Source organism: Muscardinus avellanarius (genome assembly GCF_963383645.1).
Source record: "Muscardinus avellanarius genome assembly, chromosome: 8".
Taxonomy (NCBI): Eukaryota; Metazoa; Chordata; class Mammalia; order Rodentia; family Gliridae; genus Muscardinus; species Muscardinus avellanarius.
This window is the reverse complement of record NC_137794.1, coordinates 113,560,377-113,586,940: the sequence shown is the minus strand read 5'-3', so window position 1 is coordinate 113,586,940 and position 26,564 is coordinate 113,560,377. Positions and strand designations below refer to the sequence as shown.

At 38.4% G+C, this 26,564-nt stretch overlaps 1 protein-coding gene across 3 annotated transcripts in view; it reads right to left on the bottom strand.

The window, feature by feature from the left end:
• Positions 1-26,349, bottom strand: part of QKI (QKI, KH domain containing RNA binding) — a gene marked incomplete at both ends in the record, with an annotated part of 145,781 nt that extends 119,432 nt beyond the window's left edge. For all 3 annotated transcript variants that reach the window (XM_080700643.1, XM_080700645.1, XM_080700644.1), the window contains one exon: positions 26,208-26,349. In XM_080700643.1, the coding sequence (XP_080556769.1) occupies positions 26,208-26,349 (142 nt within the window). The remainder of the gene's footprint in view (positions 1-26,207) is intronic.
• Positions 26,350-26,564: the final 215 nt, after the last annotated feature.

Sequence of the window (26,564 nt, the reverse complement as noted above, 5' to 3'; positions counted from 1 at the left end):
CCACAGATTTCCTAAAAGGACGCCCAGAACTACGTAAGAGAGCCACTGCTCAAATAATTCCCCCTCTAAGTGTAAAAGCCCGGGTATTCACAAAGATCTACCAGCACCTACCACAAACAGGTTCCCTTTATCCCAACTCCTTACCTTTCTGGCCTACTCTCCTCACCAATCCAATCCCATATCCCAATCAGTTATAGCTATAGCCACACTAGGAATTGCTGCTCCTACCCTTGGGGTTTTGCATTGACTCCCCCTGCCCTTTGGAAAGCTATTCCCAGAAAGCGGTATGGCTCACACCATTACCTCCTTCAAAGCTCTGCTTCCATGCCAATTCCTAGAGACCCAGCCTGACTTCCCTCCAACTGCAACTTGCCCCAATCCTTATTAGAACACTCCAGATCCTCTTAGCCCTGTTCAATGTATTCCCATATTAAGACAGCATAATATGCTATGTAATGTGCATGTATAATGCCTCTTGCCTAGTCCTCACATGAAAAAGTAAATTCTGGGAGAGCTGATAGCCTTTTGTCTTCTCCTTTTGTCCTAAAATCCAGACCCTAAAAAACACCTTGTAAACAAACTTTATTAGGGATATTAGCACAAGCTCATGCAAAACTACAAAACATTCTTATACCTTTACTCAGGCATTAATAGGATATTTGTTAGACAATTCTACTAGCTTGCTCTTTCATTCAGCTCGTCTGTATTCTGGGTTTGTGAAGCTCAGGATAATTTCCTAGTAATTCATTCTAAATTCCTACAGTGTATCTCGAATCAAATGAAAAAATGCACGAGAATCTAAATATATGATTGCCATTAGCCAAACCTCTAAGAAAAAGGCTGTCCCTACACTAAGACTATTCCATTGTAATGATTCATGTCATTTTTGCTCTTGTATAACCCAATGTTTATAGCTAACACAGTTCTGATCAACCCTCTATGCAAATCATACTTATTAAAAATATTCAAAATCTAATAAAAGCTTTTTAATTTCCTAAAAGTACAAACATAATAAAAGTGGCCTGAATAAAGTATCATTGAGGATTTTTATGCTGTCTTAATAGTCAATGATACAATATGCTCTTTTCAAATATGCATTTAATAAATATGTATTGTATACTGATTATGTACCAGGTCCTAGAGATGTAGTAGCATACAGATATAGGCATGGTCATCACTCCATCAGAAACTAAGTGAGCTAAAATAATAGTTGCACTTTAAAGAAATGCCTCAAAATATTACAAAAAGTAATTAATTTTGCTTCTTTATTGAATTCCTCTTCTTCATAAGCATCCTATAACAACCTAAGGAAGTTATGCAAATACTAGAAGCATCATGTTAGGCTCAGTGATCATGTGGCTTATATAGGTAGGAGCAGAACCACCATAGCTTCATTTGGCTGCTGGAAAAAAACCAACATTCAAAACACTTAATCCTTCACTCAAATTATTATAGAAAAAAGGAAAAAAAATTAGATTGAAAAAAAAAAAACCCAGGAGAATTCTATCTATGATCTACACCCTCCTCCTGTTTTTTATTCTTTATTTTGAAACAAGGTCTTACTAAGTTGTGGAGGGCTGCACACTAAATTGCTGAGGCTGACTGCAAACCTGAGATCCTCCTGTCTCAACCTCCCAAGTACAGGAATTACAAGTATGCACCATCAGGCCCTGACATCAGATTACCTTTTTAATTTATCGTCCTTGGGTATTGTTTTTCTAAGTCTTAATTTTCTGGCTCTTAATCTCATCTTTGTACTAGACTGGTATTTCATGTAATACTTACCATTATCCAGAGAAGTGGGTCTGTTTTTCTTGTTCAAGTACATTGTTTTCATTCAAAAATTCTCAAAGACGGAGATCACTGAACAAGTGTACGTTTTAGGATGGCCGCCCTCAGGTTTAGACATCCAAGCTGCCAATTCTAATTTAATTGATCTGTTCCTTGAAACCATTATGTACAGCGTTTCTAAGAACAAACACCTGTCTCCACTACGGTCTGCCTTGACAGGGGCAAGTATAAAATTAGTGACATGAAATAAAATCCTAAAAAAAGTATTTCAGTACCGGCCTTGCCTCGAGGCAGTCTCCGATGCCGGCCTCGCTGGCCCCAACACCGGCCTAACCCCTCGGCAGGCTCCGATCCCGGCCTTGGAGGCCCCAGCACTGGTCATGCCTCATGGCAGGCTCCGATGCTGGCCTCGCTGGCCCCAGCACCGGCCTAACCCCTCGGCAGGCTCTTATCCTGGCCTCGGAGGCCCCAGTACCGGCCTTGCCTCAAGGCAGGCTCCAATCCCGGCCTCGGAGGCCCCAGCACCGGCCTTGCCTCACAGCAGGCTCCGATGCCGGCCTCGCTGGCCCCAGCACCGGCCTAACCCTTCGACAGGCTCTTATCCTGGCCTCGGAGGCCCCAGTACCAGCCTTGCCTCAAGGCAGGCTCCGATCCCGGCCTCTTGAGCCAGCGAGGTCTGGATCAGTCCACTGAGTAGCCAGGCCACTACTGGGACCATCAAGAGTGGGATCGGTACTTGCAACGCAGCATGCACAGAGAAATATCGCAGAAAATATAAATCAGATGCTTCTCTTAATCAGCAATAACTAGGAGGAAAAGGACAACAGGAAGAGGTTGAGCTATAGAAAGCTATAGTGAAGCAACTAATGTGACCAATCAGAGGGTATGTAATACTGGAGGATGGAGCCTCTTTAAAATGCAGGAGGTACATAAACAAATGTATCAAAGTAAATCACCAAAGAAGTGTGGGATGGAGGGAGGGGGAGGGAATGGGATGGGGGCTAGAGGAGGGCTAATTGGATGATGTGTGCTTGTATATCCTCTCAAGTCTTGTACTCCAATGTGATTGATATGACTACAATGCACCAATTTAAAAAATAAATTAATTTTTAAAAAAAAGTATTTCAAGCTGGGCATTGTGGTGCTCGCTTGTAATCCCAACAGCTGGGAGACTGAGACTGGAGGGATCTCAGTTTTGAGGTCAACCTCAACAACTTAACAAGGCTCTCTCCTTTAGATCCTGTTTCAAAATTAAATTAAATTAAAGCTGGGGGAATAGCTCAGAGGTAGAATGCCTCTGGGTTCAATCCTAGTATTTTTTTAAAAAGTACATAAATAGATTTCAAACAGCACTGCACTCCTACCAACACGACGACAATGGAAAATGAATGAAATCTAGTCACTGATTGAAGAGGAATCTGTGATGTGAGATGAATCTCTATCTTAACAGTGATTTCAAACATGCCCTACTAGGAAGGTATGGCAAGCTCTACTATCTTTAGGTGGATAATTTCATAGGCAACAAAAGAATCAGAAGAACATTAGAACCTCCAGCACAATTTTTTTTTTTTAAGCAAAGAAATCATAGAGGCAGTACAATCTCTCAAAACCAGACCAATTCACAGATGCTGGGGCACTAGTAGTAACCATCAGTAAGAAGTGAATCAGAACTGGGTATGGTGGCACACCTTTGTATCCCAGTACTTGGGAGGCTAAGAGAGGGGAATCGCAGGTTCAAGGCCAGCCTCAGCTACTTAGTGAGACAACTGAGACCTTAGCGACCACAACTTAGCGAGACCCTGTTTCAAAATAAAGAGTAAAAGATAGGGCTGGGAGACAGCTCAGAGGTAGAATGCCCCTGGATTCAATCCCCAGTTCAGATGGACAGACAAACAGATGGGCAGTAAGAGTACCAAAAAGTACAAAACTGGGTCACTTTAATAGTCAGTACTAAACGAAGTAATTGTTAAAAAGAATCTAATATATTCCCTCAATTCTGAATACGTTGTCTTTTCTCTTGTGAAAAAGACACTTTCAATCAAGCAAGCCAATTTATAATCAACAAATTTCCTCAGAGATATATTTACAATAAAGATAATTTAACAAAATGTACATGTTAGGAAAGAGAAGAGGGAGAGAAGGGAAAAACTGTGACCTTTCAAATCTTTATCCAGTACTAAACTATCAGTTCACAAGGTAGGTAAAATTGTGTGTGTGTGTGTGTGTGTGTGTGTGTGTGTGTGTGTGAGTGAGAGAGAGAGATATATACTGGGTGTTGAAACCAGGAGTATTCTACTTGAGCTACACCCCAGCCCTGTTTTATTTTTCATTTTAAAATGAGGTCTTGCCAAATTTCTGAGAGTCTTGCTGAATTAGAGAGGCTGGCATCCAACTCAGCCTCCTGTCTCAGCCTTCCTAGTGATAGGTCAGGTCCCACCCTTCCCTGTAGCGGGGACAGAAGGCAGAACCCTGGAAGCCAGAAGCAGAGATATCATGAGAATCCAGGTGCCTCGAGACTCCAAACATTGTGAGACACACTCCAGAGGTCACGAGACTACAGATGTCCCAAGAGAATCAGCATGCCTATAAAACATCTGTAGTTCTGCTCAGCCACATGACTCAGTTGTGACTCTCCAGATGCATAGCTCATTGGTCCCTTTCCCCATGGCCGGCTGACTCCCCTAAGGTGCTGGGTTCTTGATTAAAGCCACTGTTAATAACCTGGCTGGTGTTTTATTACCTCCTTCTTGAACTCCCTAACACTATTTTCAGTGTTTCACCTAGTACTGGGTGGAATAACAGCCATGCACCACTGCACCTAGCTTAAATTTTACTTTTTACACTGATCTTAGCCAAAAAGCTGAGAAGCAATTAAATTTTACTTTTTAAAAAAAGTACAAGCAGATGACAGCATGACTATAAGCAGTGCTCTGTGATGATAAATGGAGAGACAAACTGTCCAAAGTACAATCTTCATTTAAAAAAAAAAAAAATATATATATATATATATATATATATTTCAGTCTGCTTCCACCTCTTCATCTTTAAAATAGTTATTCCCGGGCCAGTGGTAATAGCTCACACCTATAATACCAATACTTGGGAGGCTGAGACAGGAAGATCGCAGGTTCAAGGCCAGCCTCAGCCAGTTCTGAGACTCTCATCAACTTAGCAAGACCCTGTATCAAAATAAAAGTAAAATAGGGCTGGGGGTATAGAGAGGAGGTAGAATATCCCTGGGTTAATTCCCCAGTAACAAAAATAAAATAAAAATAAAATTTACAACCAACACAAAGGATTGCTACAAAGATTAAATGAGGCTGTGTCTGTATAAAGTGGCTAAAAATACATATATACGGGTATATACAGAAATATATGTCCAATATAGTATTGCTCACTAATATGTGGTGTAAGACTATACATTCTTACAATGTATATTCTTACAATATATGAGGACATTCTCTTTTATGGCAGATCTTAGAGATAGCACAAGTTGAGTATCCTTCATCCAAAATGCTTGGGACCAGAAGCATTTTGGATATCCTCAAATTTTAGAATACTTGCATATATGTAATGAGAGTGTCTTAATGATGGAACCCAAAACGGGTTCTTTGGTTTGTGTTTCATATACATCTTCTACACACAGCCTGAGAGTAACTTGAGGGCACCCGCATCCTTACAGTGAGCCCACCTACTGTGGGCAGTGCATAAAGGCAGATGCGGAACTTTACACTTCTCGAGTCCTATCAGCCCTCATGAAGTTCTGGGCTTTGGAGCATTGCAAAGTTTCAGATTAGGAATATTCAATCTGTATTTGCTATATCTGGTAAATATTGGTTATGTGAAATCTGAAAGTGGTCTTTTTCCAGGCTCTCTAGGCATAAAAAATACTTAGAAAAGTACCTGCTATAAACATTGATTGTGAATAAATCCTAAATGAAGGATGATGTGACAAAAGCAGCTATCCTTTCCCAATTCATTTTTACGAAGCTCTTGCTCCAATATTCAACCATGTAATCCACAAAATCTTACAAAGTATTAAAACAAAAATCCCACAATATGCTCAGCTTATTAAAAATGACACTCAAATACTTGGGGCAACTAATCTTTAAAGTACTTTTCCCACAACACATTCTTTCTCCTGGATTTGACTACCCTTAGTTTAACCAATTTTCCAGAATTTAAAGTTGTTTCAACTTCAAATGAATTTGGGAAGACTTGGGAAGAAACATTTTGGCTTAGAATGTATGTGCATAGCTTTATAATGTATATTTGCATAATTATAACTCGAAGTGTTAAAAGAGATGTCCAGACACAAGCAAACAAAACTCTTATCTGCCAATATGAAAATGCAATAGTACCATGGTTCACCTTACAGCACCCAGATAAATCTGTAATCTTGAGGTAACTGGGTGGTGTGATGGTTCAAACATGATTTCAGAAGCTTTTCACAGCTATCCAAGATCTTAGGTACCTTAGGTGTTCTGGACTCCAGCATATGCAACCCTGGACTAAACTTGGCTATATTTACCTAAATAATAGTTGTGTTTGGAATTTGGGTTTGGCATATCAAAAGAATACCCCTTTCTAAAAAGTAAACCACCTACCAAACTATGGGAATTGAATTTAATACCAGCTTTTAAACAAGTACTTATGCGCAGCCAATTATAATCAATATACTAAGTATACAGTCTGTTATGCAAAAGTAGTAAAATTTTAACACAGATATTATAAAATACACACAATACTTTTATCATTAAAATATTATACACAAGTATATGCAAGTTAAATGTCTATATAAATATTACTTTAGCCTCATCTTACAAGTGTGTTAATCATACAGTTTTAGGTTTTGTCTGAAAGTAAAAATAAAGCTTTCCACATTTAGATTTCCTGAAGCAGGGGTATTACTGTTAACATAATTTTATTTCTCTCATAAACATTTGCTATGAAGAATGTTCATCTTTGCCTCTCAAGTTTTTAACTTGCCACAATCTACTTAGTCAAATAAATCAGATGATCAAGAACGTGTTATCACTGATAAAGCAATGAAGGTGTTGACTTATTTTATGCTGTACTCTCAGTGCAAAGCTCAATGGTGGTAAGAAACGTTCAAAAGTAACTTCAGCATTATAAGCTAATTTAAGGACATACTACAATCAATCTTCCCAAAGTCTAGCACTTAAAGTAATTTAAAAGGAACTACTTTCAATAACAAAACATAATTACTGGTACTGACATTTATTTATTTATTTATTTTGCATACTGGAGATGGCACACAGGCACATTCTACCTCTGAGCTACACCCTTGGCCCTATTTTTTTTTGGGGGGTGGGGGTAATGGGGAATGAAACGCAGGGGCATTCCACCTTCGAGCTACACCCTCTGCCCTACTTTTTATTCTTTATTTTTGAATAAAGTTGCAGAGTGCCTAAGTAAGTAGCCTAGGCTGCCCCAAAACCATGGTCCTCCTGTTTCAGCCCCCCAAATGCTGGGATTAGAAGTGTGCGCCACCATACCCGGCATTACTGGTACTTATTTTAAAGAAATAAAAAGAAATCCTCCTATTTCTTCTTGGTTTTCACACCTGGTCTCAAAAATCACAACCTTAATAAGCTATTTCCCAAATACAGAGAATCTGTAATCCTTTTTCCTTCTCCTCTTGCTTTCTCAATCAAATATTAAGCTCCCATATTTGCTTTAAAACTAAACACTTAATCCTACACCTAAAGAGAACAGAAACTTTCCACATCTATACCTTTATTAAACTGTACTGTATCCCCCCCCCCAAGAAAATCAGGGTTGTATATTCAAGAAAAATCTAATAACCTTAGAAGTACTCCTTACTTCCCTTTAGAACTCATATTTTCAATGATTATAAGATGTTTTACATTATCACTTTTACATTCTAAAAGTTTACCATACTTGGATGGTTTTCACTTTCCAAGAGACACAAGTTATTCTCTATTCCTGCAGACAGCTATCTACTAATTACTATGCAAATTAGGGTTAAATACTCCAAATACTGCGTGGTCAATCAAGGGTTAGGTTATTCCTAAGAAATGACAAGCATTCGTCCCTTGGAATACAAAGTGACAAAGTCGAGATTTCCCACCATAAAAATCCCACTATCTTTAAATTTCATAATATAACCTTGCTTAGCTACAATATAAAACAGTAAAGATTGATAGCATTCTATTATTATGAATAGAGAATAGACTGGAATTTCTCATACATAGCTGAAACATAACTACATGACATATTCCTCAAAATGCAGTCAATGTATTTCAATTCATTAGGCATATTATGTGCTTAAGTGTTGAGACAGAAATATTTTATTAAAATGTAAAAACATATATGCTAAAGTCTATATGTAAACTTAAATAACTTTATACAACTATCTTTAGAGTTTAAGTAGACTACTACTCAAGTGTCATTTATCTGAACTAAGCAGGCCAAGCCAAATACCCTATGATTCCTATGTTCTCCTCAATGTCGAAATGGGTGGGTAAATTTAAAGCTTGCTCTCTCATGAGCTGCTTTATAGGCAATTTTCTCCCAGTATCAAGGTCTGCAATTTCCATTTGGCTGCCAGTTTGCGATTAAATTCATCATCTTTATTATAAAAATGTGCTTTACTCCATAGCCTGCTGCACAAGAACTATACAGAAAACATTTTTCACTGCTAACAGCAAAATCATTCTAAAGCAACCACCGCATCCACTCAGACATTAGCTTCTTCAACCTGATAAAGTAGCCTGTCATTCACAGGAAAAACCTATGATAATCATGTAACCTATAGAAACCAAGTCCTATAAAAATGCTATATTTGAATAAAATGTAACTAAACTCCAGATGTTCCTTTTTTTTTCTTTTTGGCAGCACTGGGATCCAAAGATGAGTACAGGGATTAAATCCATGACTCTGCACAAGATAGGCATTTGACCACTGAGCTACACAGCCCCAGGCCCAAAACTCCCAAGTTTTTGGATTCAGTGTTATTTTGAATAAACTAACAAGATGAAAAAACCAATTTCAATAAAAAGACAATTACTTTTATGTTTTAGCTAGTTAAGTACCCATATTTTACTCCATTATCTAAAAGTGCATGGATTGTTTTGTAGTTCAATTTTTACTATCTGGACAAACAGCCAATACTTAGGCATAAAGGTTTACTTGACATTTCTATCAGTTACCTTTCTTAAGGCACTATACAAAAGGAAGAGAATTCTGAAAAGAAACAGTTCCCAAATAATGACATTAAAAGGTAGTTGTTCTGATATATCTAGAAAAATATTACTCATTTATAAATTTTAATATCCAAAGGTTATATAAGTAAACAAACTTGAAAAGCCAAAAATTCAAATATCTTCTAAGCAGTGTTGATACTAATCACTTTAAAATGTACGGAAAAACAGAACTAATTTCAACATTAAATTATGTCTATAACAAAAGGAGTTATCAGGTGATATCCTATGTGAACCTAGAACCTTGCAACCTTCTCTGTCTTGTGCTGGGCTCGCCTTTGTTACGGCAGTTAAAGAACTGCTGTGTCTTAGTTTCATTTTTCCTCCATATCACTGTGTGGCTCATTCAGGACCAACTTACATGTTACTCATCTTTGTATCCCCAGTATCCAGTAAAGTGCTGGATTCAAGATTTACTTTTTTTTTATTGTTGAAAACCAAAGTATGAAAAGAGTCAACGTAAGTCTTGCTAAAAGTGCCCAGGTCACAAACCATTAAATCACTATTAGTTACAACTAGCATTTTTTTTAATGAAATAGAAAAGAAAAATATCAGATTGAATCAATCATAGTCAATACAAACATTATTGTAATGAAACTTTCAGTTTAGCTACATAAAAATATAAGCTTGAATTCTCTGCTAAATATAAAAATACATCTAAACTAAATACAAAGATGCACATACTCTAGTTCATAACAAAGTATTTTAATCTTTATTACATTTAAAGCTTTTTAGACATATGTTACCTTTTTGGCTCACATTTATATCAGAATACAAGGACTGCTATTTAACAGGGACTCTTCACAAAGCAAAGCCATTCACCAGATAATCCTCTGAATTAGCACCACTTGCTCTGTACTTTCACACCTTCCCACTGCTCAGAATCCATGCCAGTTTTAAGAACCCCCAAAGCAAGGAATACATAAATAGGAATCATTGGTCACACATTTGCAGTTATCATGTAACAAAACAGCAATGTTGACCATAGCCTCTAACCGCCAGATAATGTACTTCAATTTAAAAAATCAGAAGAAAGTCAAAGCCAGGCATGGTGGCTCCCGCTTGTAAATCCCAGCACTCGGGAGGCTGAGACCTGGAGGATCGCGGTTGGCAGACAGCCTCAGCTACTTAGTGAGGCCCTCTGCAACTCAGTGAGACCCGGTTTGAAAATAAAGAATAATAAATAGGGCAGGGGGTGTAGTTCGGTGGTCAAATGCCCCTGGGTTCCATCCCCAGACCCGCAAAAACAAACAAAAAACAAACAAAAAAAATTAGAAGAAAGTCAAGTTTCATTTGGGTGAAAATGAAACGTAAAAAATCAAAGACTACCGTACCACCCTGGAAAATAATGTAACTATAACCAAAAAACAAACCTACTACTTTCTAACTCAGCTGTTTCATCTTCTTTATTACCATCATTATTTTTAGAATACATTTCTCTACTCACTTCCTTTTTTATATTACTCAAGATGTTAAAAAAGAACATGATATATTTTCTTGGTACTAAGTTTACACTCAGAGGCATTCTACATGAGAGCTTCAACCTCAGCCCTATGTTTTAATCTTATTTTGAAACAGTGTCTCCCTTAACTGATGAGCGAGTGGTTGAGGTTGTCTTGAACAAGCTCCTGTTCAAGTATTGGGATTATAAACCTGTGCCACCAAAGACTGGCTATGATGTGTTTTTAGATACTTCTCAAGTTCTAACCATACCTCAAAATTTGGATGAATTATACTAATCTATAAAACTGCATCTGCACAAACATGTCTAAATAGTAGCTTAACAATGAGCGGCAGAGAATTCAGGCTGACTATTCAGAAGACACCAACTGACTTTCTCACTTTCCTATCTTTCAAGCGATGAAATAGAATTTAAAATGAAGACTACTATAGAAGGTAGCCTTGCTACACAAATTATCAGTCATAATATTCCTTTTAGACTGTCAATAATAATACAACTTAGCTCTATTTCCACACAAGCACCAATTTACCTACCATTCCTGAAATCACCAGTTTCTAACCTGTAAAATTTCTTCAGCTCTTTCATAAATGAACTGCATTTACATATACAATAAAGAAGGGGACTATGAAGTTTTAGATTCCAGCTTTAATAAAAGCCTCAGAATTTCAGTTCTTCTTTATACAAAAACAAAATTTTTCTTCTCTTCTTTCCTTGTTTATTATCTTTCATGCAGTTCTGGGGATTAAATCCAGTGCCTACCAAGTGTTAGGCAAGTGCTCTACTACTAAGTTACTCCTGCAGCACTCATATATGTGCATAATGTACATATACATATATACACACATAAAAATATTTATTCTTTAAATTTATTGGTGCATTCTATTTATACATCATGATGAAGCAAAAAACTTGTGTAGACATAAATGCACACATCACCCAGCCGGCCCCCACCCTACATACATATATTTAATTATGCACGCTTGCACACATGTATCTTTAGGTCCTCTGGGCCTTTTGAGCAAAGTGCTAATCTATCATCCATCTTTACACTACCCTTTTTTTAATGGCTGCTGCTAAGTGTAAAGATCATCAAAACTCATTTTTTATATCACTGGACAACTGCTAGAACAGAAGAAAAAAAGATGCTATCTTATATTCATAGATTAAAATCTAAGTGTACAGAAAAAAACTCAACCGGTTGCTTACTGACTCATACCTCACAAAACTATTTTATCAGTGTATCTTAAGTCTGTATGTTGCTTAAATGATCTGACATGTTTCTTTTCAAAATTTAATAATTCCTCTTTTCCTTCATCTTACAGTTCAGTAGTTACCATCTCAAACCTATGGACTTTCTCTGTGTGTACTGTACTTAAAGCAAAATTCAGCATATTTAAATTGTCAGGATTCTCTGTTAATTTTCCTGTACTTAAGAGAATTAACTTATAAAAACAGCAGGCCTAACTATTTAAGTAATAAATACATCTGAATTAAACAAAATTCAATTCTAAAACTATTTGGCTGAACTGTAATTGTTCAACTGTTTAAAACCAGAAAGGACACTTACTCTTGCTTCCTTTTAGTTGAGACTAAAAGCTAAGTAATTTTTTCTAACAAAGGGTACTTTTAATCTGGCTTGAACCAGCATCCCATTAAAAAAATTAGATTCCAGCTGGGCATGGTGGCCTATGCTTTTAATCCCAGCATTTGGGAGCTGAGACTGGAGAATCCTGGTTCATGGACAGCCTTACCTACTACTTAGCGAGGCCCTATGCAAGCCAGTGAGACCCTGTTTCAAAATAAAGAATAAAAAATAAGGCTGGGGTTACACCTCAGAGGTAGAATTCCCCTGGGTTTCATCCCCAGTACCACAGAAAATAATAATAAAAAGTAAAAAATAAGATTCCCTAACAATTTTCAAATAATAAAGGAAATTTGGAGTTTTTGTTTCGTTTTGTTGGTGGGTTTTTAGTTTGTTCTGGGGTCTACTGAGAGATGGAGCCCTAGGGCATTCTACCATCAAGCTACAACCCCAGCCCTTTTTTAATTTTTTGTTTTGAAACAGGGTCTCAATAGGTTGCTTAGAATCTGAAGCTGTCCCTAAAACTGCCATCCTCTGGTCTCAGTCTCCAAGTACCAGGATAACAGGTGTTTGCCACCAAACCCAGCTCCAAAGGTCTCTAATGATTCTCTTTCCAAAATTTCCCACACTGCATCCTCAGAACACTGGTCCCAAAAAGATAAAGTATTATTTTACCAAATAATTTCAGAAAATGCTCAGTTAATCCAATTTAACTTTACTTAGTTCAGATCCTAGACACTTAATATGTCCACCCATGCTGCATTCACAAAATGTACAGCACTTCTTTGACCAGAGCCTTTCTACTACCTATAGAAACCAGTACGCCAAGGAACACACTCTGTCAGCGCTTCCCCAAAGCCACCCTGACCTCAGAATTAAATCAGTAGATGTGCACTTTCCTTATCAAGCTCAGATTGCAGTCTCTAAAACCATTACAGCAAAAGCAAAGGATGAAGAACGGAAGGCAAATATACACCATAGCCTACAGACCAGAATACTCTAACAACACATTATAGTTTAGACCCCTCACTTTAGAATTCAGACTCACTAATCCCAGATATACCTTGTTCTCCATACACTTGAGATATTCCTAAACCCGACCCAATCACCAACATGAATGTACAAAAAAGGGCTGAAATAAATTATGAGAGTTAAGTCCAAATGTACTGAGGGAAAAAAGGGTATAAAATACCAAGACTTAGATACACAGATAATAAAACTTCAGTGGTAAGTTCACTCCCTGCCCCAAAAAACCCAGACAGTTAGAGAAAAGGAAATCAGGGGGTGGGGGAACACTAAAGAAAAACAGCAGCACCGTAACAATTTACCATGCCAATACTGTAACTTAATGCCCATACAGACTAGAGATAAGAAAACCTAGACCAAAACCAGAAACACGGAGGAGATGAAATGAAAGAGGGACGGGGGTAAGAGAAAAACAGAAAGGAAAGGCTTAAATGGGCCTCCTGTCATCTCTAGAACAGGACACAAGTGCCAGCTATTTAACACCCCTCCTCCCCTACAGTATTTACTCTGCTTCCCTACTGAAAATGTTCTGGCCCCCTTACCTTTACACCACTTAAACCTCATCTGTTCTTTGGGAGCCAGGTGAAAAGACCATTTTTCCAGAAATATCCTATAATCTCCGTAGCCTAAAGCAATCTCTTTAGCACTAAGGTTTAGTCCTCTTGTTAAGTCTATTACTTTATATCACTTTTCATATTATCTACCCAACTGAGGAATACATCCGAATTTTTGGTGTATCCCTCATAACACCCCACAAATAATATGCAAATATTTGTGAATAAAATAAGTGTCATTAGATAAAGTAATCAGTAAAAACTATTTCTTAAGTAACTGACATATATTGCATGATACTAATTACTTTTTCTGCAATGCAGCAAAAGACAGATTTAAGATTACATGTATTGAAAAAAGTTTGATATTCATAAGACCTAACAACTTAATAACTGAAAGCTTTTTAAAAACTGAGTCAATGAACTTCTCAAAGTATGTGACGTTATCATGACACACACTTCAAATAGAAAAGAGTTAAGCAACTCAAGTATACCTAGACAGCATAAAATAGTAGCATAAAAACAAACATGACTTCAGGATTTGAAATGGCAGAGGAAAATAGTTATGATTTAATTTAAAAAACAAAGAGAATGAAATCACAAGCATAGTACTAAAAGAGAACCCAAATTTTGCTATATCCATTAATACAAGCAGCTAAAAAAATTAAAAGAATTTATCAAAATGTTTAATAATTATCACTGAATTATGGTAACTTCTGTTCTTAAATGACACATTTAGGTTTTTATCCCATAAGATGAAGAATATTTGTTATAGGAAAATAAATTTGTCATTTGTTTTCTCAACACAAGTTTTAGTGATTACTAGAGAAAAAAACTCAAGCTTCTCATAAGCTCACAATCTTTAGAATATTCTTTAGAAATGTATGCATAAACTGGGCATAATGGCACACATAATCCCAGTCACTTGGGAGGCTGAGACAGGAGAATGGCAAGTTTGCAGCCAGCCTTGGCAACCTTACAAGACCCTCCACAACTTAGTGAGACTGTTTCAAAATAAAAAAATCAAATAAATATGGCTGGGACACAGGTCAGAGGCAAAATGTCCCTGGGTTCAACCCCGGTACAACACACACACACACACACACACACACACACACACACCCATGAAACTTACCTTACCTTTCCCTCAACTGCAATAATCTCCATTAATGTCCAAAGACAAAATGTTATAAATTGCTCTCTATCCTCACTACTACTTCTTCCGGGATTAAAAAAAAGCCACAAACCGTGTTTCTACCAAAATGAAGGTAAAAATGTTTGGATATTCCAGCCAGGCAAGGTGGTGGCACACCTTTAATCCCAGTACTTGAGAGGCTGTGACAGAAGGATCACAAGTTCAAGACTAGTCTCAGCAACTGAGTGAGATTCTCCGCAACCTAGTGAGAACCTGTTTCAAAACAAAATATTGAAAGAGGGCCAAGGTGTAGTTTGGAGATAGAATGCCCTCTTACCATCAAGGGGAAAAAAAGGTTTGGATATTCCATTCTGTACATTAGATAGCAACAGCAGAAAAGAGAAAAAGAACGGTCTGGAGAAAACAAGTAAAATGGAAGTTATTATCAATTCTACAAAGGTACCACAGTCAATCTTTTCCTCCCTGGTTCCCTAAGTAAAAACAAAAGAGAAGCCGGGTGTGGTGGCTCACACCTGTCATCCCAGCATTTGGGAGGCTAAAGGAGGATCAAGGTTCAAGGATAGCTTCAGCTATTACTTAGAGAGACCCTTTGCAACTCAGTGAGACCCTGTTTCAAAATAAAGAATAAAAAATAGGACTGGGGTGTAGCTCGTAGGTAGAATGCCCCTGGGTTCCATCCTCAGTACCACAAAAAAAAAAAAAAAAAAAAAGACAAAGTCCTTTAAATTTTAAGGGAAGAGTTGCTCAGGAATATGTTGAACAGCCGTTTTTAAATTTAAGGTTTGGGGTGATGCATAAATAAGCTGTGGTATGCCTTTAAAAAATTTGTCTTTTTAAAAGACTCTATGTTGGAATGTTGACTGTATTAAATGTAACTGGATTAGGATCTCTGATTGATTACAGCTATTTTCTCAAACAGTTTCCACTTTATCAGCTTCCTTGTTTGAAAGATCATTTTGGTAGAACATTGAGTCACACATATTAAGTAGTATCTATGCATTATCTGTGTGATTCTAAAATGTATAACCAGGCAATTGGTTTCTGTTGTTTACTTATTTTGTGTTATTGGGGATTAAATCCAGGGGCATTTTACCTAAGACTACACCCCTACCCCTATTTTATTTATTTCTAAAACAGGGTCTCACTAAGTTGTGGAGGGTCTTATCGAGTTGCTGAGGCTGACCATGAGCCTGCGACCCTGTCTCAGCCTCCTGAGTACTGAGATTACAGGTGTTCCCCCTCACAACTGGCTTGATATCTGTCTAGAATTCAATTTCAAGTGCTTTAAAGAAAAAAAGTGGCATTTTACAATTGCCTTGGAAGTTTAAAAAAGCTCAATATAACAACTGGAAACACACGCACATTTTTTTTTCAGTACTTGGGATTGAGCCCAGGGGCTTTACCTCCTAGTTACCCTCCCAGCTTTTTTTTATTTTTTTTTTACTTTGAAACAATACCTCCCTTGGTTGGTGAGTCTTACTACTTTGTCATCACGTTGGACTGAAAAATATGTTTAATATCTAAATTTAATCATTAACAAAAGTATATACTTCCAAGTATATCGAAGACATAATGAGCAATATTTTTTCAACAGCTGCAAAGGAGTATTTTAAAGCTAAACATATTTACTCAACTAAAAACACTGACAAGAAATACCATAAACTATAGTAATAAAGTGAGATAAGATTATCTTTTTATTGCTGATAACTTTTTATTACTACAATAAACTATGATCCCCAAAAGAACTTTCTCTTCAGACAATCTATAATAGTAAATATGGCACACACTTTTTCTGACTTACATTAACAAAGAGAAATCAAGCCAGGTGTGATGGCGTATGCCTGTAACCTCAATATTTGTGGGTTGTTTTTTTTTGCGGGTCTGGGGATGGAACCCAGGGGCATTTGACCTCCGAGCTACACTCCCTGCCCTATTTTTTATTCTTTATTTTCAAACCGGGTCTCACTGAGTTGCAGAGGGCCTCACTAAGTAGCCGAGGCTGTCCGCGAACCGCGATCCTCCAGGTCTCAGCCTCCTGAATGCTGGGATTACAAGCGTGCGCCACTACGCCAGGCTAACCTCAATATTTGGAAAGCCGAGACCGGAGGATCCTAAGTTTGCAGCCAGCCTCAACAACTTAGGGCAAATTATTTAAAGACATATCACAACTTATTCACACATTGCCCCAAATATTAAATTTAATAACTGCTATTCCTGAACAACTCTTCCCTTAGAACCTAAAGGATAAAATTTTTCTATTTTGGCAAGAGCCACTTCTCAACACATTTTAGACAGTAAATGTTTTATTGTGTGTATTAGTATCTCCATCTGCTGGAATGTAAGTTCCTAACTATTAGATTCTTGAAGACAAAAGTTTACAGTAGAGATTTTGCAACTACTCAGAAATATAATTTTAAAACCTAATTTCTACCTTTGAGTTTTCTCTGCTCATGAGACTTTAAAAACTCATATACAGCCAGGTGTGGTGGCACACACTTGTAATCTCCGCGCTTGGGAGGCGGAGACAGAAGGATCACGCTGGTTCGAAGCCAGCCCCGCTGGCTTAAAATACCCTGTTTCCAAAAATAAAATTTAAAAAGTATAAAATAGGTCTGGGAGTGTAGCCCAGAGGTAGAAGGGCCTCCAGGAACCCCAGTACCACACACAAAAAAAACTCATATACATTTTTCCTTTACTGACATAACTCATAATTTACTAAACTAGAATGTTCTGCCTCTTATTTTCTCTGTTTCTAGACTTTACAGCTAACTTACAATGCAATAATCTAAAGAAAACAACTATTTCCTTTATTGGTAAGTATCCTGGATTATAACACTAACACACACACACACACACACACACACACACACACACTGCTGACTTAGAAATATATTTATAGTTTCTCCTTTAATTTCTACTGGGCATGGGGCAAAAGCTAATAGAAATAGTAAAACAAAAAGATTTAGGTAATAAGTGATAAGTCAAAAGCAAGATTTGGTTAAAAAACTATGGAGTAAGAGCAAAAGAGAATGAATTGACGAATTATAATAAATTAGAAGAAAGTCATATATACCGATAGTTTCTAACGTGTCTAACGTGAACAAGATATACTTACTAGTTTTATTACTATTATTGCAAGTATATAATTATATCATAAGTAATAACATTAACCATAAAGCAAATATACATATACTCATAAATTTTTAAATCAATATTGCATAGCTCTGTCCACAGAAAATGGACTACAAACAACCTCAGCCTGACAATAATGAATATATTTAGCACCTAAATTCAAATCTCTAATACCATTTACACTGAAAAGAACCCTGAAAAAAAGGCTACTTATAGATGAGACAGGGAAGGCACAAGGAGAGCTTGAGGCAGCACCCTGCCCCAGAAAGCAAAAAAGATACACAGCCAGTTTGATAATTTAAGGCCAAAGTTGTGACAATTTGAACACCAAAAACACAATTAGAGAGCCAGGCGGGGTAGCACAGGCTTGTAATCCCAGCATTCGGGAGGCTGAGACTGGAGGATTGCGGTTTGCAGACAGCCTCAGCTACTTAGTGAGGCTCACCACAACTTAGTGAGATCCTGTTTCAAAACAAATAAAAAAAAAAAAAATAGGGCTGGGGGGTGTAGCTCGGAGGCAGAATGCCCCAGGGTTCCATCTCCAGTACGGAAATAAATAAATAAATAAATAATCATGTAGTCTACTGACTTCCTGCTATCCTTTCCCTTCTGGAACAGTCCCCGCCTCCCCATTCACTCTTTAAACACTCTCAACTCAGGCTCCATTACCAAGAAAACCTTAAGATACTTCAGTGCAATGTGACTTCTAAGTCACCTGAGTGCTAGTAGTGTGTGGTTTTGTGCACAAAACTCAGCTGGTATTCACAGGAAGGAGTCAACTTCCTTTCTCCCTTTTTCATTTCAGACCCTCTACCAGCTGCTTTGCTTATCTGAGTGCTCATTCTATCCTAGAAGGCTGAATGAACAAAAGGCTGGCGGACATCAGACACTGCTTGCTGCTGCTGCCTCATAGCGTGAGTATTTGAATTTGAGGGCGGAAGGGTGGTTAATTCTATTCCTAGATAAAGCAGCTCAGGTTCACAAAGGTTAGGTATGTTGTCCAAAACCAAGCTGCACTGCAGAGTCAGGACTAGAACCTCTAGTCAAAGAAGGCTTCCCCATCACCAAGTGATCTCATTAGCATAAGATGCAAACTCAGTCTGCGCCTGCTCAGGCACACACAGGGACCTACACTGGAATGAATACCTGTGGGACAGGGAAGGTGAGACTGCAACCCCACCAAGCTGCAGGATTAGATACACACAATTTCTGAGTAATTTTTACTTGTCCCGGATTTGTTAACTTTTTTTTTTCTTTAAAGAAATCTATTCAACTGCCATGTAACAACTGCATCAGAGTGATACAATTACTATAACAGAGCAAAGAACTGTGACTTACACTTAACTCAGGTTTAATCAGCAGACAGCTTCCTCCATGCTTTTCTATCAGGAACTGTAGCTGCAGAGGGCAGCGCTCATTTCCACTCCACCCAGCCACCTACCTCTCGGTCACCACTCTTCAGTTACCTACCTAGTGAAATCAAGGGCTCACTCACCCTACACAGACTAAAAATTGACTCAAATCACTTAGCAACCTTAATCTTCCAATCAAAACACTTTGTTTTCTCTTGAGTAGTTACTAAAAATAGTAACAGCTATAAAATCAGCAAAGACACTGCTAAATATATACTGGGCTTAATTATATTACAATATTGAAAGAACAGAGGTTTATGTTAGAGTTGAACTCTTCAAGAAACATCTTCAGCTGGGCCTGGTGGCGCACGCTTGTAATCTCAAGCTGAGACACAGGATCGAAGCCAGCCTCACAGCTACTTAGTGAGGCTCTCAGCAACTTAGTGAGACCCTGTTTCCAAATAAAATATTAAAAAAAAAAAAAAGCCAAGAGCTCTTTCAGTAACTTGCTATTGACCAGGTGATCATGCCAGTCTCTGTTGTGTATGGGGGATAACTGGAGACTGAACTCAGGGCTGTTCTACCTCTGAATACACCTTCAGCCTTTTTTTCTTTAAACAATGCCTTCCCCCCCCCCCCTTGCAGTGTCTTCCTAAATTACTATAGTGCAATCCTCCCATCTCAGCAAGTACTGAGTATCTAACCTGCAGTCCTCCTATCTCCCAAGTACCAGGATAACAAAAGTGCACCACCATGACAAGCAAGTACCCAGTCTTTACAGTAACTTGCCTAAACGAACAGCAACAGCAAAGCTTTTACTTAAAGCCTGCTATTCTTTTCAATCCTGGGACCAAGCAGTTATTGTACAATTTTAAAAACCTTCCTCAGCCAGAAGTTCCTCAGCTGGAACTCAGCTCACATCCACTGCATGTCTGCCTTTATAGACACAAATATCTGCATGCACATGTGCACACAATGCCTTTGTATCATGCTATAACATGAGACCATTTTGTTGATCCAACTGCGTTTTGATCCAACGCTACTCAACCTGACAAATTCTGCTTATCATAAAAAAATGACAAAAATGGTACAGTAAATTGATTCACTTCACTACCCTCAAAATTCGGTTAAAAAAACATACCTTATAATCAATCTATAAAGTTACTATAAAATATCAAAACTTTGTTGATTTTGTTAGTTGATAGGATCGCTAGATTTTTTAACTACAGTTTCTGCTTTAGGAAACTGAAGAAATAGTGAAAGTAGAGTCATTTTACTTACTAAACTTTTTTAAAAGGCTAAATATGATTTCTGCAAAGTGTGTGTGGGGGGGCCTGGGCATTGATCTCAGGGGCCTTTTATCTTTGAGCTACACCCCCAGTCTCCCAAGCACTGGGGTGATAGGCATGGGCCACCACACAGGGCAAGCTACCTCCTTCTTTAAAATTCATTACAAATTTTTAAATACTGTTATTTCTAAAGCAGAATAGATTCCTTTTAGTAAAGAAATGTTTAACTTAAGTTTTGAATTTTTCAGTATTCTAAATAGGGCATTGTTTCAAAATCAACTTAAAGACACACTATATTTTAAAAAATTGCTACTTGAGTCGGGCAGTGGTAACGCACACTTACAATCCCAGCTGAAGATTGAGGGAGGCTGAGACAAGGAGGATCATGGCCTGCAGGCAGCCTCAGCTACTTAGTGAGGCCCTTTGCAACACAGTGAGACCCTGTTTCAAAATTTAAAAAAGTAGGGCTGGGGTGTAGCTCAGAGGTAGAATGCTTCTGGGTTCAATCCCCAGTACCCCAACAACAACAACAACAACAACAACAACATTTACTGCTTGTGTTAAATGTCAATCCGCCACATATATAATTGAGTAGTACTCCTCCATTAGTACTACTCATATGATCTTTTAATTCTGAACACACCAAAGTAGTGCTTGAGTTTTGTTTCATAAGGATTTTTAATTTATTGTGCTTTACATGTAAGGCTATATATTGCCTTTCATATATAGATAATGTTTTAAAAAGCTTACTTATATACTTCTACAAATGCCAGAAACTTTCAAGCGCTGAGATGAGCATTAACAATTTTCCTCTATCTGGACTGATTTATCTTCCTATAAAAACTGCTTAAATAAAACAATCTCAGGTAATTCCCATTCGTGCCAATAAAGTCAAACTAAGATTAAGCACCTAGAGAGCAAGTACTACAAATAACACTGAGGTTTCCAAAAGTCATTTTTAACAAAAATACATGTGCCTTTTTAAGCGTCCAAAACTATCACCAATCATTACACGCTTGCTTAACTTCTTAAAAGCATTAGAAAGGTTTCTAATGACACCTCCATATTTTCATTTTTAAAAACTTAGGAGCACACTCCAGTTTTAAAGAAACCAAAAATAGTGGTAGCTCACATCTGTAATCCCAGGACTCGGAAGGCTCAGGAGGAGGATCGTGGGTTCAAGGCCAGCCTCAGTGACCCAGTTTCTAACTAAAAAATAAAATAGGGCTGGGGGTGTAGTCCAGAGGTACAACACCCCTGGGTTCACTCCAGGTACTGGAAAGAAGGGAGAGAGAGGAAGGGGAGGATGGAGGGAGAGCGCGATAAGGTGTCAAGGTATCTCTTAATTGACCACATGTCTCACTGTCCACCTGCCAGGCTCCAAGGTAAAAATAGTACTTAACACAGACTGGAGAAGCATTTATAAACCATTTCTAACAGTCATACCGATGAACTGAACTACACTATGATAAACTTAATGCTTTTTCTTCTTTATAGAAAATGAAAATAATCCTGTAAAGAAATCTTACTTGGATACCTAGCTATTTGGGGCCCTAAATCTGAAATGTCAATTTTTAAAATGACATAGGCATTTCCTCAAAGTTCTCATTACTAGAAAAAAAATATTGCACTTAATGTCACAAAAAGGAAGGGCTGGAGAAAATAATGAAGTAGTCCTGTCAACCATGTAAATAAAAATGTGGCATACAGCTCTAACTATGACCTCCTGACATGGACTCACTATCTCTACTCTTTAGCCTTAAAAATAGATCCTTAGTTGACAAACCAACAGTAGAAAAAAAGTTACTCAATGGGTTGTATTTTAGTTATCAACAAACAAAATTCAACGTTTCTTCCATCTCTGACAGAAAAAGGCAATTTCGCATACAAGTTCATCATAATAGTCAAACTGTATTGGCTTTAAGTATCTTAAGTAAATCTTAGTATAGTTTTTTTTTTTAAAAAATCTGTCTCTATGATCACACTGGTAATTTTTACCTTAATTACAAAAACAAAAAGCAACAGAAACAAAAAAAAAAAAAAAAACACCTTACATATCGAAGATCACTGGCCTGGAAAAAGGAGCATCGCAATCACGTTTCAGTAAAGACCAGGTCAAGGCCGGAGGGCTTATTATACTTCACTTTTGTCACAGAAATCTTTCCTTTAAAAAGGAAAACAAAAAACACTTGTTCTTAGGGAAAACTGACCACGCTTCAGCTCCAGGACACTGACAGGGACTCAGTAACACAGAAATACAATGCGCACAGAGCATTTAAAAAGTCAAGTGCTGTCCGCAGTATGGTTCAGTGGTAGAATGCTTTGCCTAGCAAGTCCAGGCCAGAGATCCCATCCCCAGAAACGCCAAAAAAAAAAAAAAAAAAAAAAAAGAAAAGAAAAGAAAAGAAAAAGGAAAATCAGACAAATGAAAAAAAGCTGAATGTACTTGTTCCAAGCTGAAATTCTCAAAATCTTTTTTAAAAAGTGCTCATACTACATTGATAAATGTGACTGGCAAAGAGACTTATTCCATTAATCTGATATTATATCCTGCAGAGCACAACTTTTACCATAAAACATGTAAACTGGATAAAGTTTAAAAAAGAAACACCCCTTTTGCCTATGGAGCAGTTACGCTTTGAAAGTACAGAATGAACGCTGACTATAACCTGTAAGATACAGAGCACCATTCTGTTATCATACATAACTGGTGACACCTCCTGGGGAAGAAGAAACAAGAATAGAAGTGGGGTGTACGTGATGGCTTTCTCATCATTTCAGCTCATGCAAGGGCCTGTGTACAAAACCAAAACCTTGGCTTCTAACAGATTAATTACTTCACCGTAAGTAAGGCCTGTTTGTCAAAGACATTGATTACTGCCAACAGTGATTCCTTCTTCAGGCAAAAGAAAAGTGAAATAGTAAGAAACTGAATAGCCAGAGTCCTCTCAATACCAACAGCCATATAACGTTTAAAACAAAGCTTTTGCAAAAAACCACGGTTTCTTAAAACATACACACATTACTTTTAAAAAGCAAGAAAACTCCAGGTACAACACATTCAATAGTGAATGCATATGGAAGAGAAATAGACATTAATATGAAAAATGCCAGCTAGTAAAGCAGATTTTAAGGTATTTTGGCTCACATTCTTAAGGGAAATGGAAAACTAATTACCAGAAGAAAAGAAAAAAAAAACAGAAAAGGAAAATGTATTTTTCAAGCCATTACTGCAGAAACTGATGTGACATTTGCATCTTCCGAGCCACAAGCTAATTTTTCTGATACCCATGATAAAAAGAAAAAAAAAAAAAAATTAGACCCCTTCCTCACAAAACCAAACTATATGGTTTGTTTGTTTCTTCCTAACAATCTCCCTGCTGACTTAAAAAAAAAAAAAAAAAAACACTCAAAATCTGATTTTTATGCTCCCGGTTTTCCTCAATCTGGGATTTTTTTGTTTTGTTGTTAAATCATATTGATTTTATTCTTTATCTTCTGAATTCTGAATTATAAAATTTGCAAAAACATAATCAGCATTCAATTATTGTTGTTTAATTCTCATTTTCATTACCAAAAAAAGTCTCGTTTAAAAAAAAAAAAACCTTTGGGTAGTAAGTTCCCGTAAGCTCTTTTGTGTAACTCTTTCTCAAGGATGGTCTCTGGTTCGGCAGGAAACTTTCTGAGAGAGCAGTTAAGACCTACGTTTTATCTGTGATCCTGTGATCATCTCCTAACTTCACTAAACGGTTCTAAGTATTGAGATTACCAACTGCAGTTATTCTTTTACATAAATGGCACAACCTGAAGTACACTCTCAACAATTATTGATAGCTTCTCCAAATAAAACAAAACGAAGACTGTGCATTGTCAAGATATAGACCGAAGATTAAAAGGCGTGAGATTGAAATGCTCTTCTAATCAAGCAGTAAAACTTGTTACTAAAATTTTAACTAGCCAAATAAGAATTTAATAAAGACATTTTATAGGCCTATTATTTGAAAGTATTTTAAAACAAAAGTGCTTGTTTCGGCCAAAATTTCTATTTATCAACGAATGTCTACTCAGCCAGCATGGTGGTACATGCCTGTAATCCCAGTACTTGGGAGGCTGAGACAGGAAAATCACAAGTTCAAGGCCAGCCTGAGCAACTTACATACATGTAATTCCTAATCAACAGAGATCGTGATTAATTTATTTTAAACAATGATAGGCCACAACAGTTCTCACAAATCATCCAGCAAGATAAAAAAAAAAAAGAGATGCATCTAAGGAACCATTATTTTTCTTAAGTAAATTAAGTTTATAATACAGCTAACAATTACAGGAAGCTGCTTATTCCACAGTAAGGAATAGCCCCTTTTCCTGCAAGTTTGTACTGGTCTGATAACATTTAAAAAAAAAAATCAAACTTCCTAGTCATTTTGCTGTCCATTTTAAACATACTGAACAATTCTTACAAGGTAGGAGTAGAAAAGGTTGAAAATAAAGGCATACCAAAATGAGAGCAAGCCATATGGGAAAAAAAAAAAACACCACACATTATTTAGAATATATGGCCTTGAGCTAGTGGTCTTCTGCATTTAAAACGCAGTTATTACTCCAACCAGAGAGAAGTAAACAAGCCCCTGGTTAGAAATGACAATTGATATTTCTAGATGCGAAAGATTAAAAAGTATTCAAGTCAAAGGTCTGAAAGTTAATTGGGAAACTAATTCTCAGGTTACAGATATCAATATAAAAGCACAAGTGAGGACCTTTTTAGAACTAAGAAATGAACTCAATTTACTTAGCTTTTTAATAGCGTTTCCAAAACTTTTTTGTATACCCGCTGCCATTTCACTGAACTTAGTTCTGAGAACGCAGCTAATACTGTCAAGGCCACTTTTCACTTTGATATGTATATACAATTCCTCTTAAACAATTCCTTCTCGACGGCACTGCTGCACGTTACAAAGAAAATCTCACTAGGAACTATTACCGACACTTTAGCTTGACCAAAATGCCAAGGAAAAAATAACACATCGAGTTTACTATGTTTGTAAACACATTTCTGGGCACACGAGGGTCAATGAGACTATAAATTCCAACTGAATTTAATATAGGTCAGATTATGGTGTGTGTGACACATTTTGTTTCAAACATTTCCACGGTTAAAAAAATATATAACTGGCGCCCCTTAGCGCTCGCATTTGGAAATACTCAATTTAAGAGTTCCAACCTTTTTTTTTTTTTTTTTTTGACATTCCAGAAAGTTTTCTGCCTCCACAATCTCTCAAATGCCAACACAAATAGGAGAGCGGAGCCCCTTAAAGGGCCAGCTCGCTGCCCGGCCCGGCCCCGGCCGCGCTCCCCGCCGAGGCCGCCCGCCTTTTGTCCGGGACGCCCCGCGCGGCCGCGGGCTCGGGCGGCTCCGGCGGCCCTGGGCGGGCGGGCGGGCGGGCGGCCTCGGCGGGCGGGCGGCCGGAGCTCGAGGGGGCGGCCCGGCCCGCCGCCGCCGGCGCGCTCGCAAACTTTGGCCGGGAGCGCGGCCGCCATCGCGGGGCCGGCGGGGCAGCGCGCCGAGACAAAGGCGGCGGCGGCGGCGGCGGGCGGCCGGCGCGTGACCTTCCCCCTCACCTTCGTCCAGCAGCCGCTCCAGGTGGTTGAAGATGCCGCAGAAGTTGGGCAGGCTGCTCATGAGCTTCTTGTCGTTCATCAGCTGCATCAGGTAGTCCGGCGTGGGCTTCGGCTTCTCCTTCGCTTCCATTTCCCCGACCATATTCCAGGCGCCGCGCTCGGGCCGCCGCCGCCGCCGCCGCCGCCGCCGCCGCCGCCGCCGCGCAGGAGGCGGGCCGCCCGCCGCTCGGGACGCCGCCGCCCGCGCCGCCGCCGCCAGCCGCCGCCCGGAGCTCGCCGGCCGGCCGGAGGGAGAGCGCGGCGCGGGCGCTGTGTGCGCGGGCTCGGCGCTGGCGGTCCCGGGCGCCCGGCGCTCCG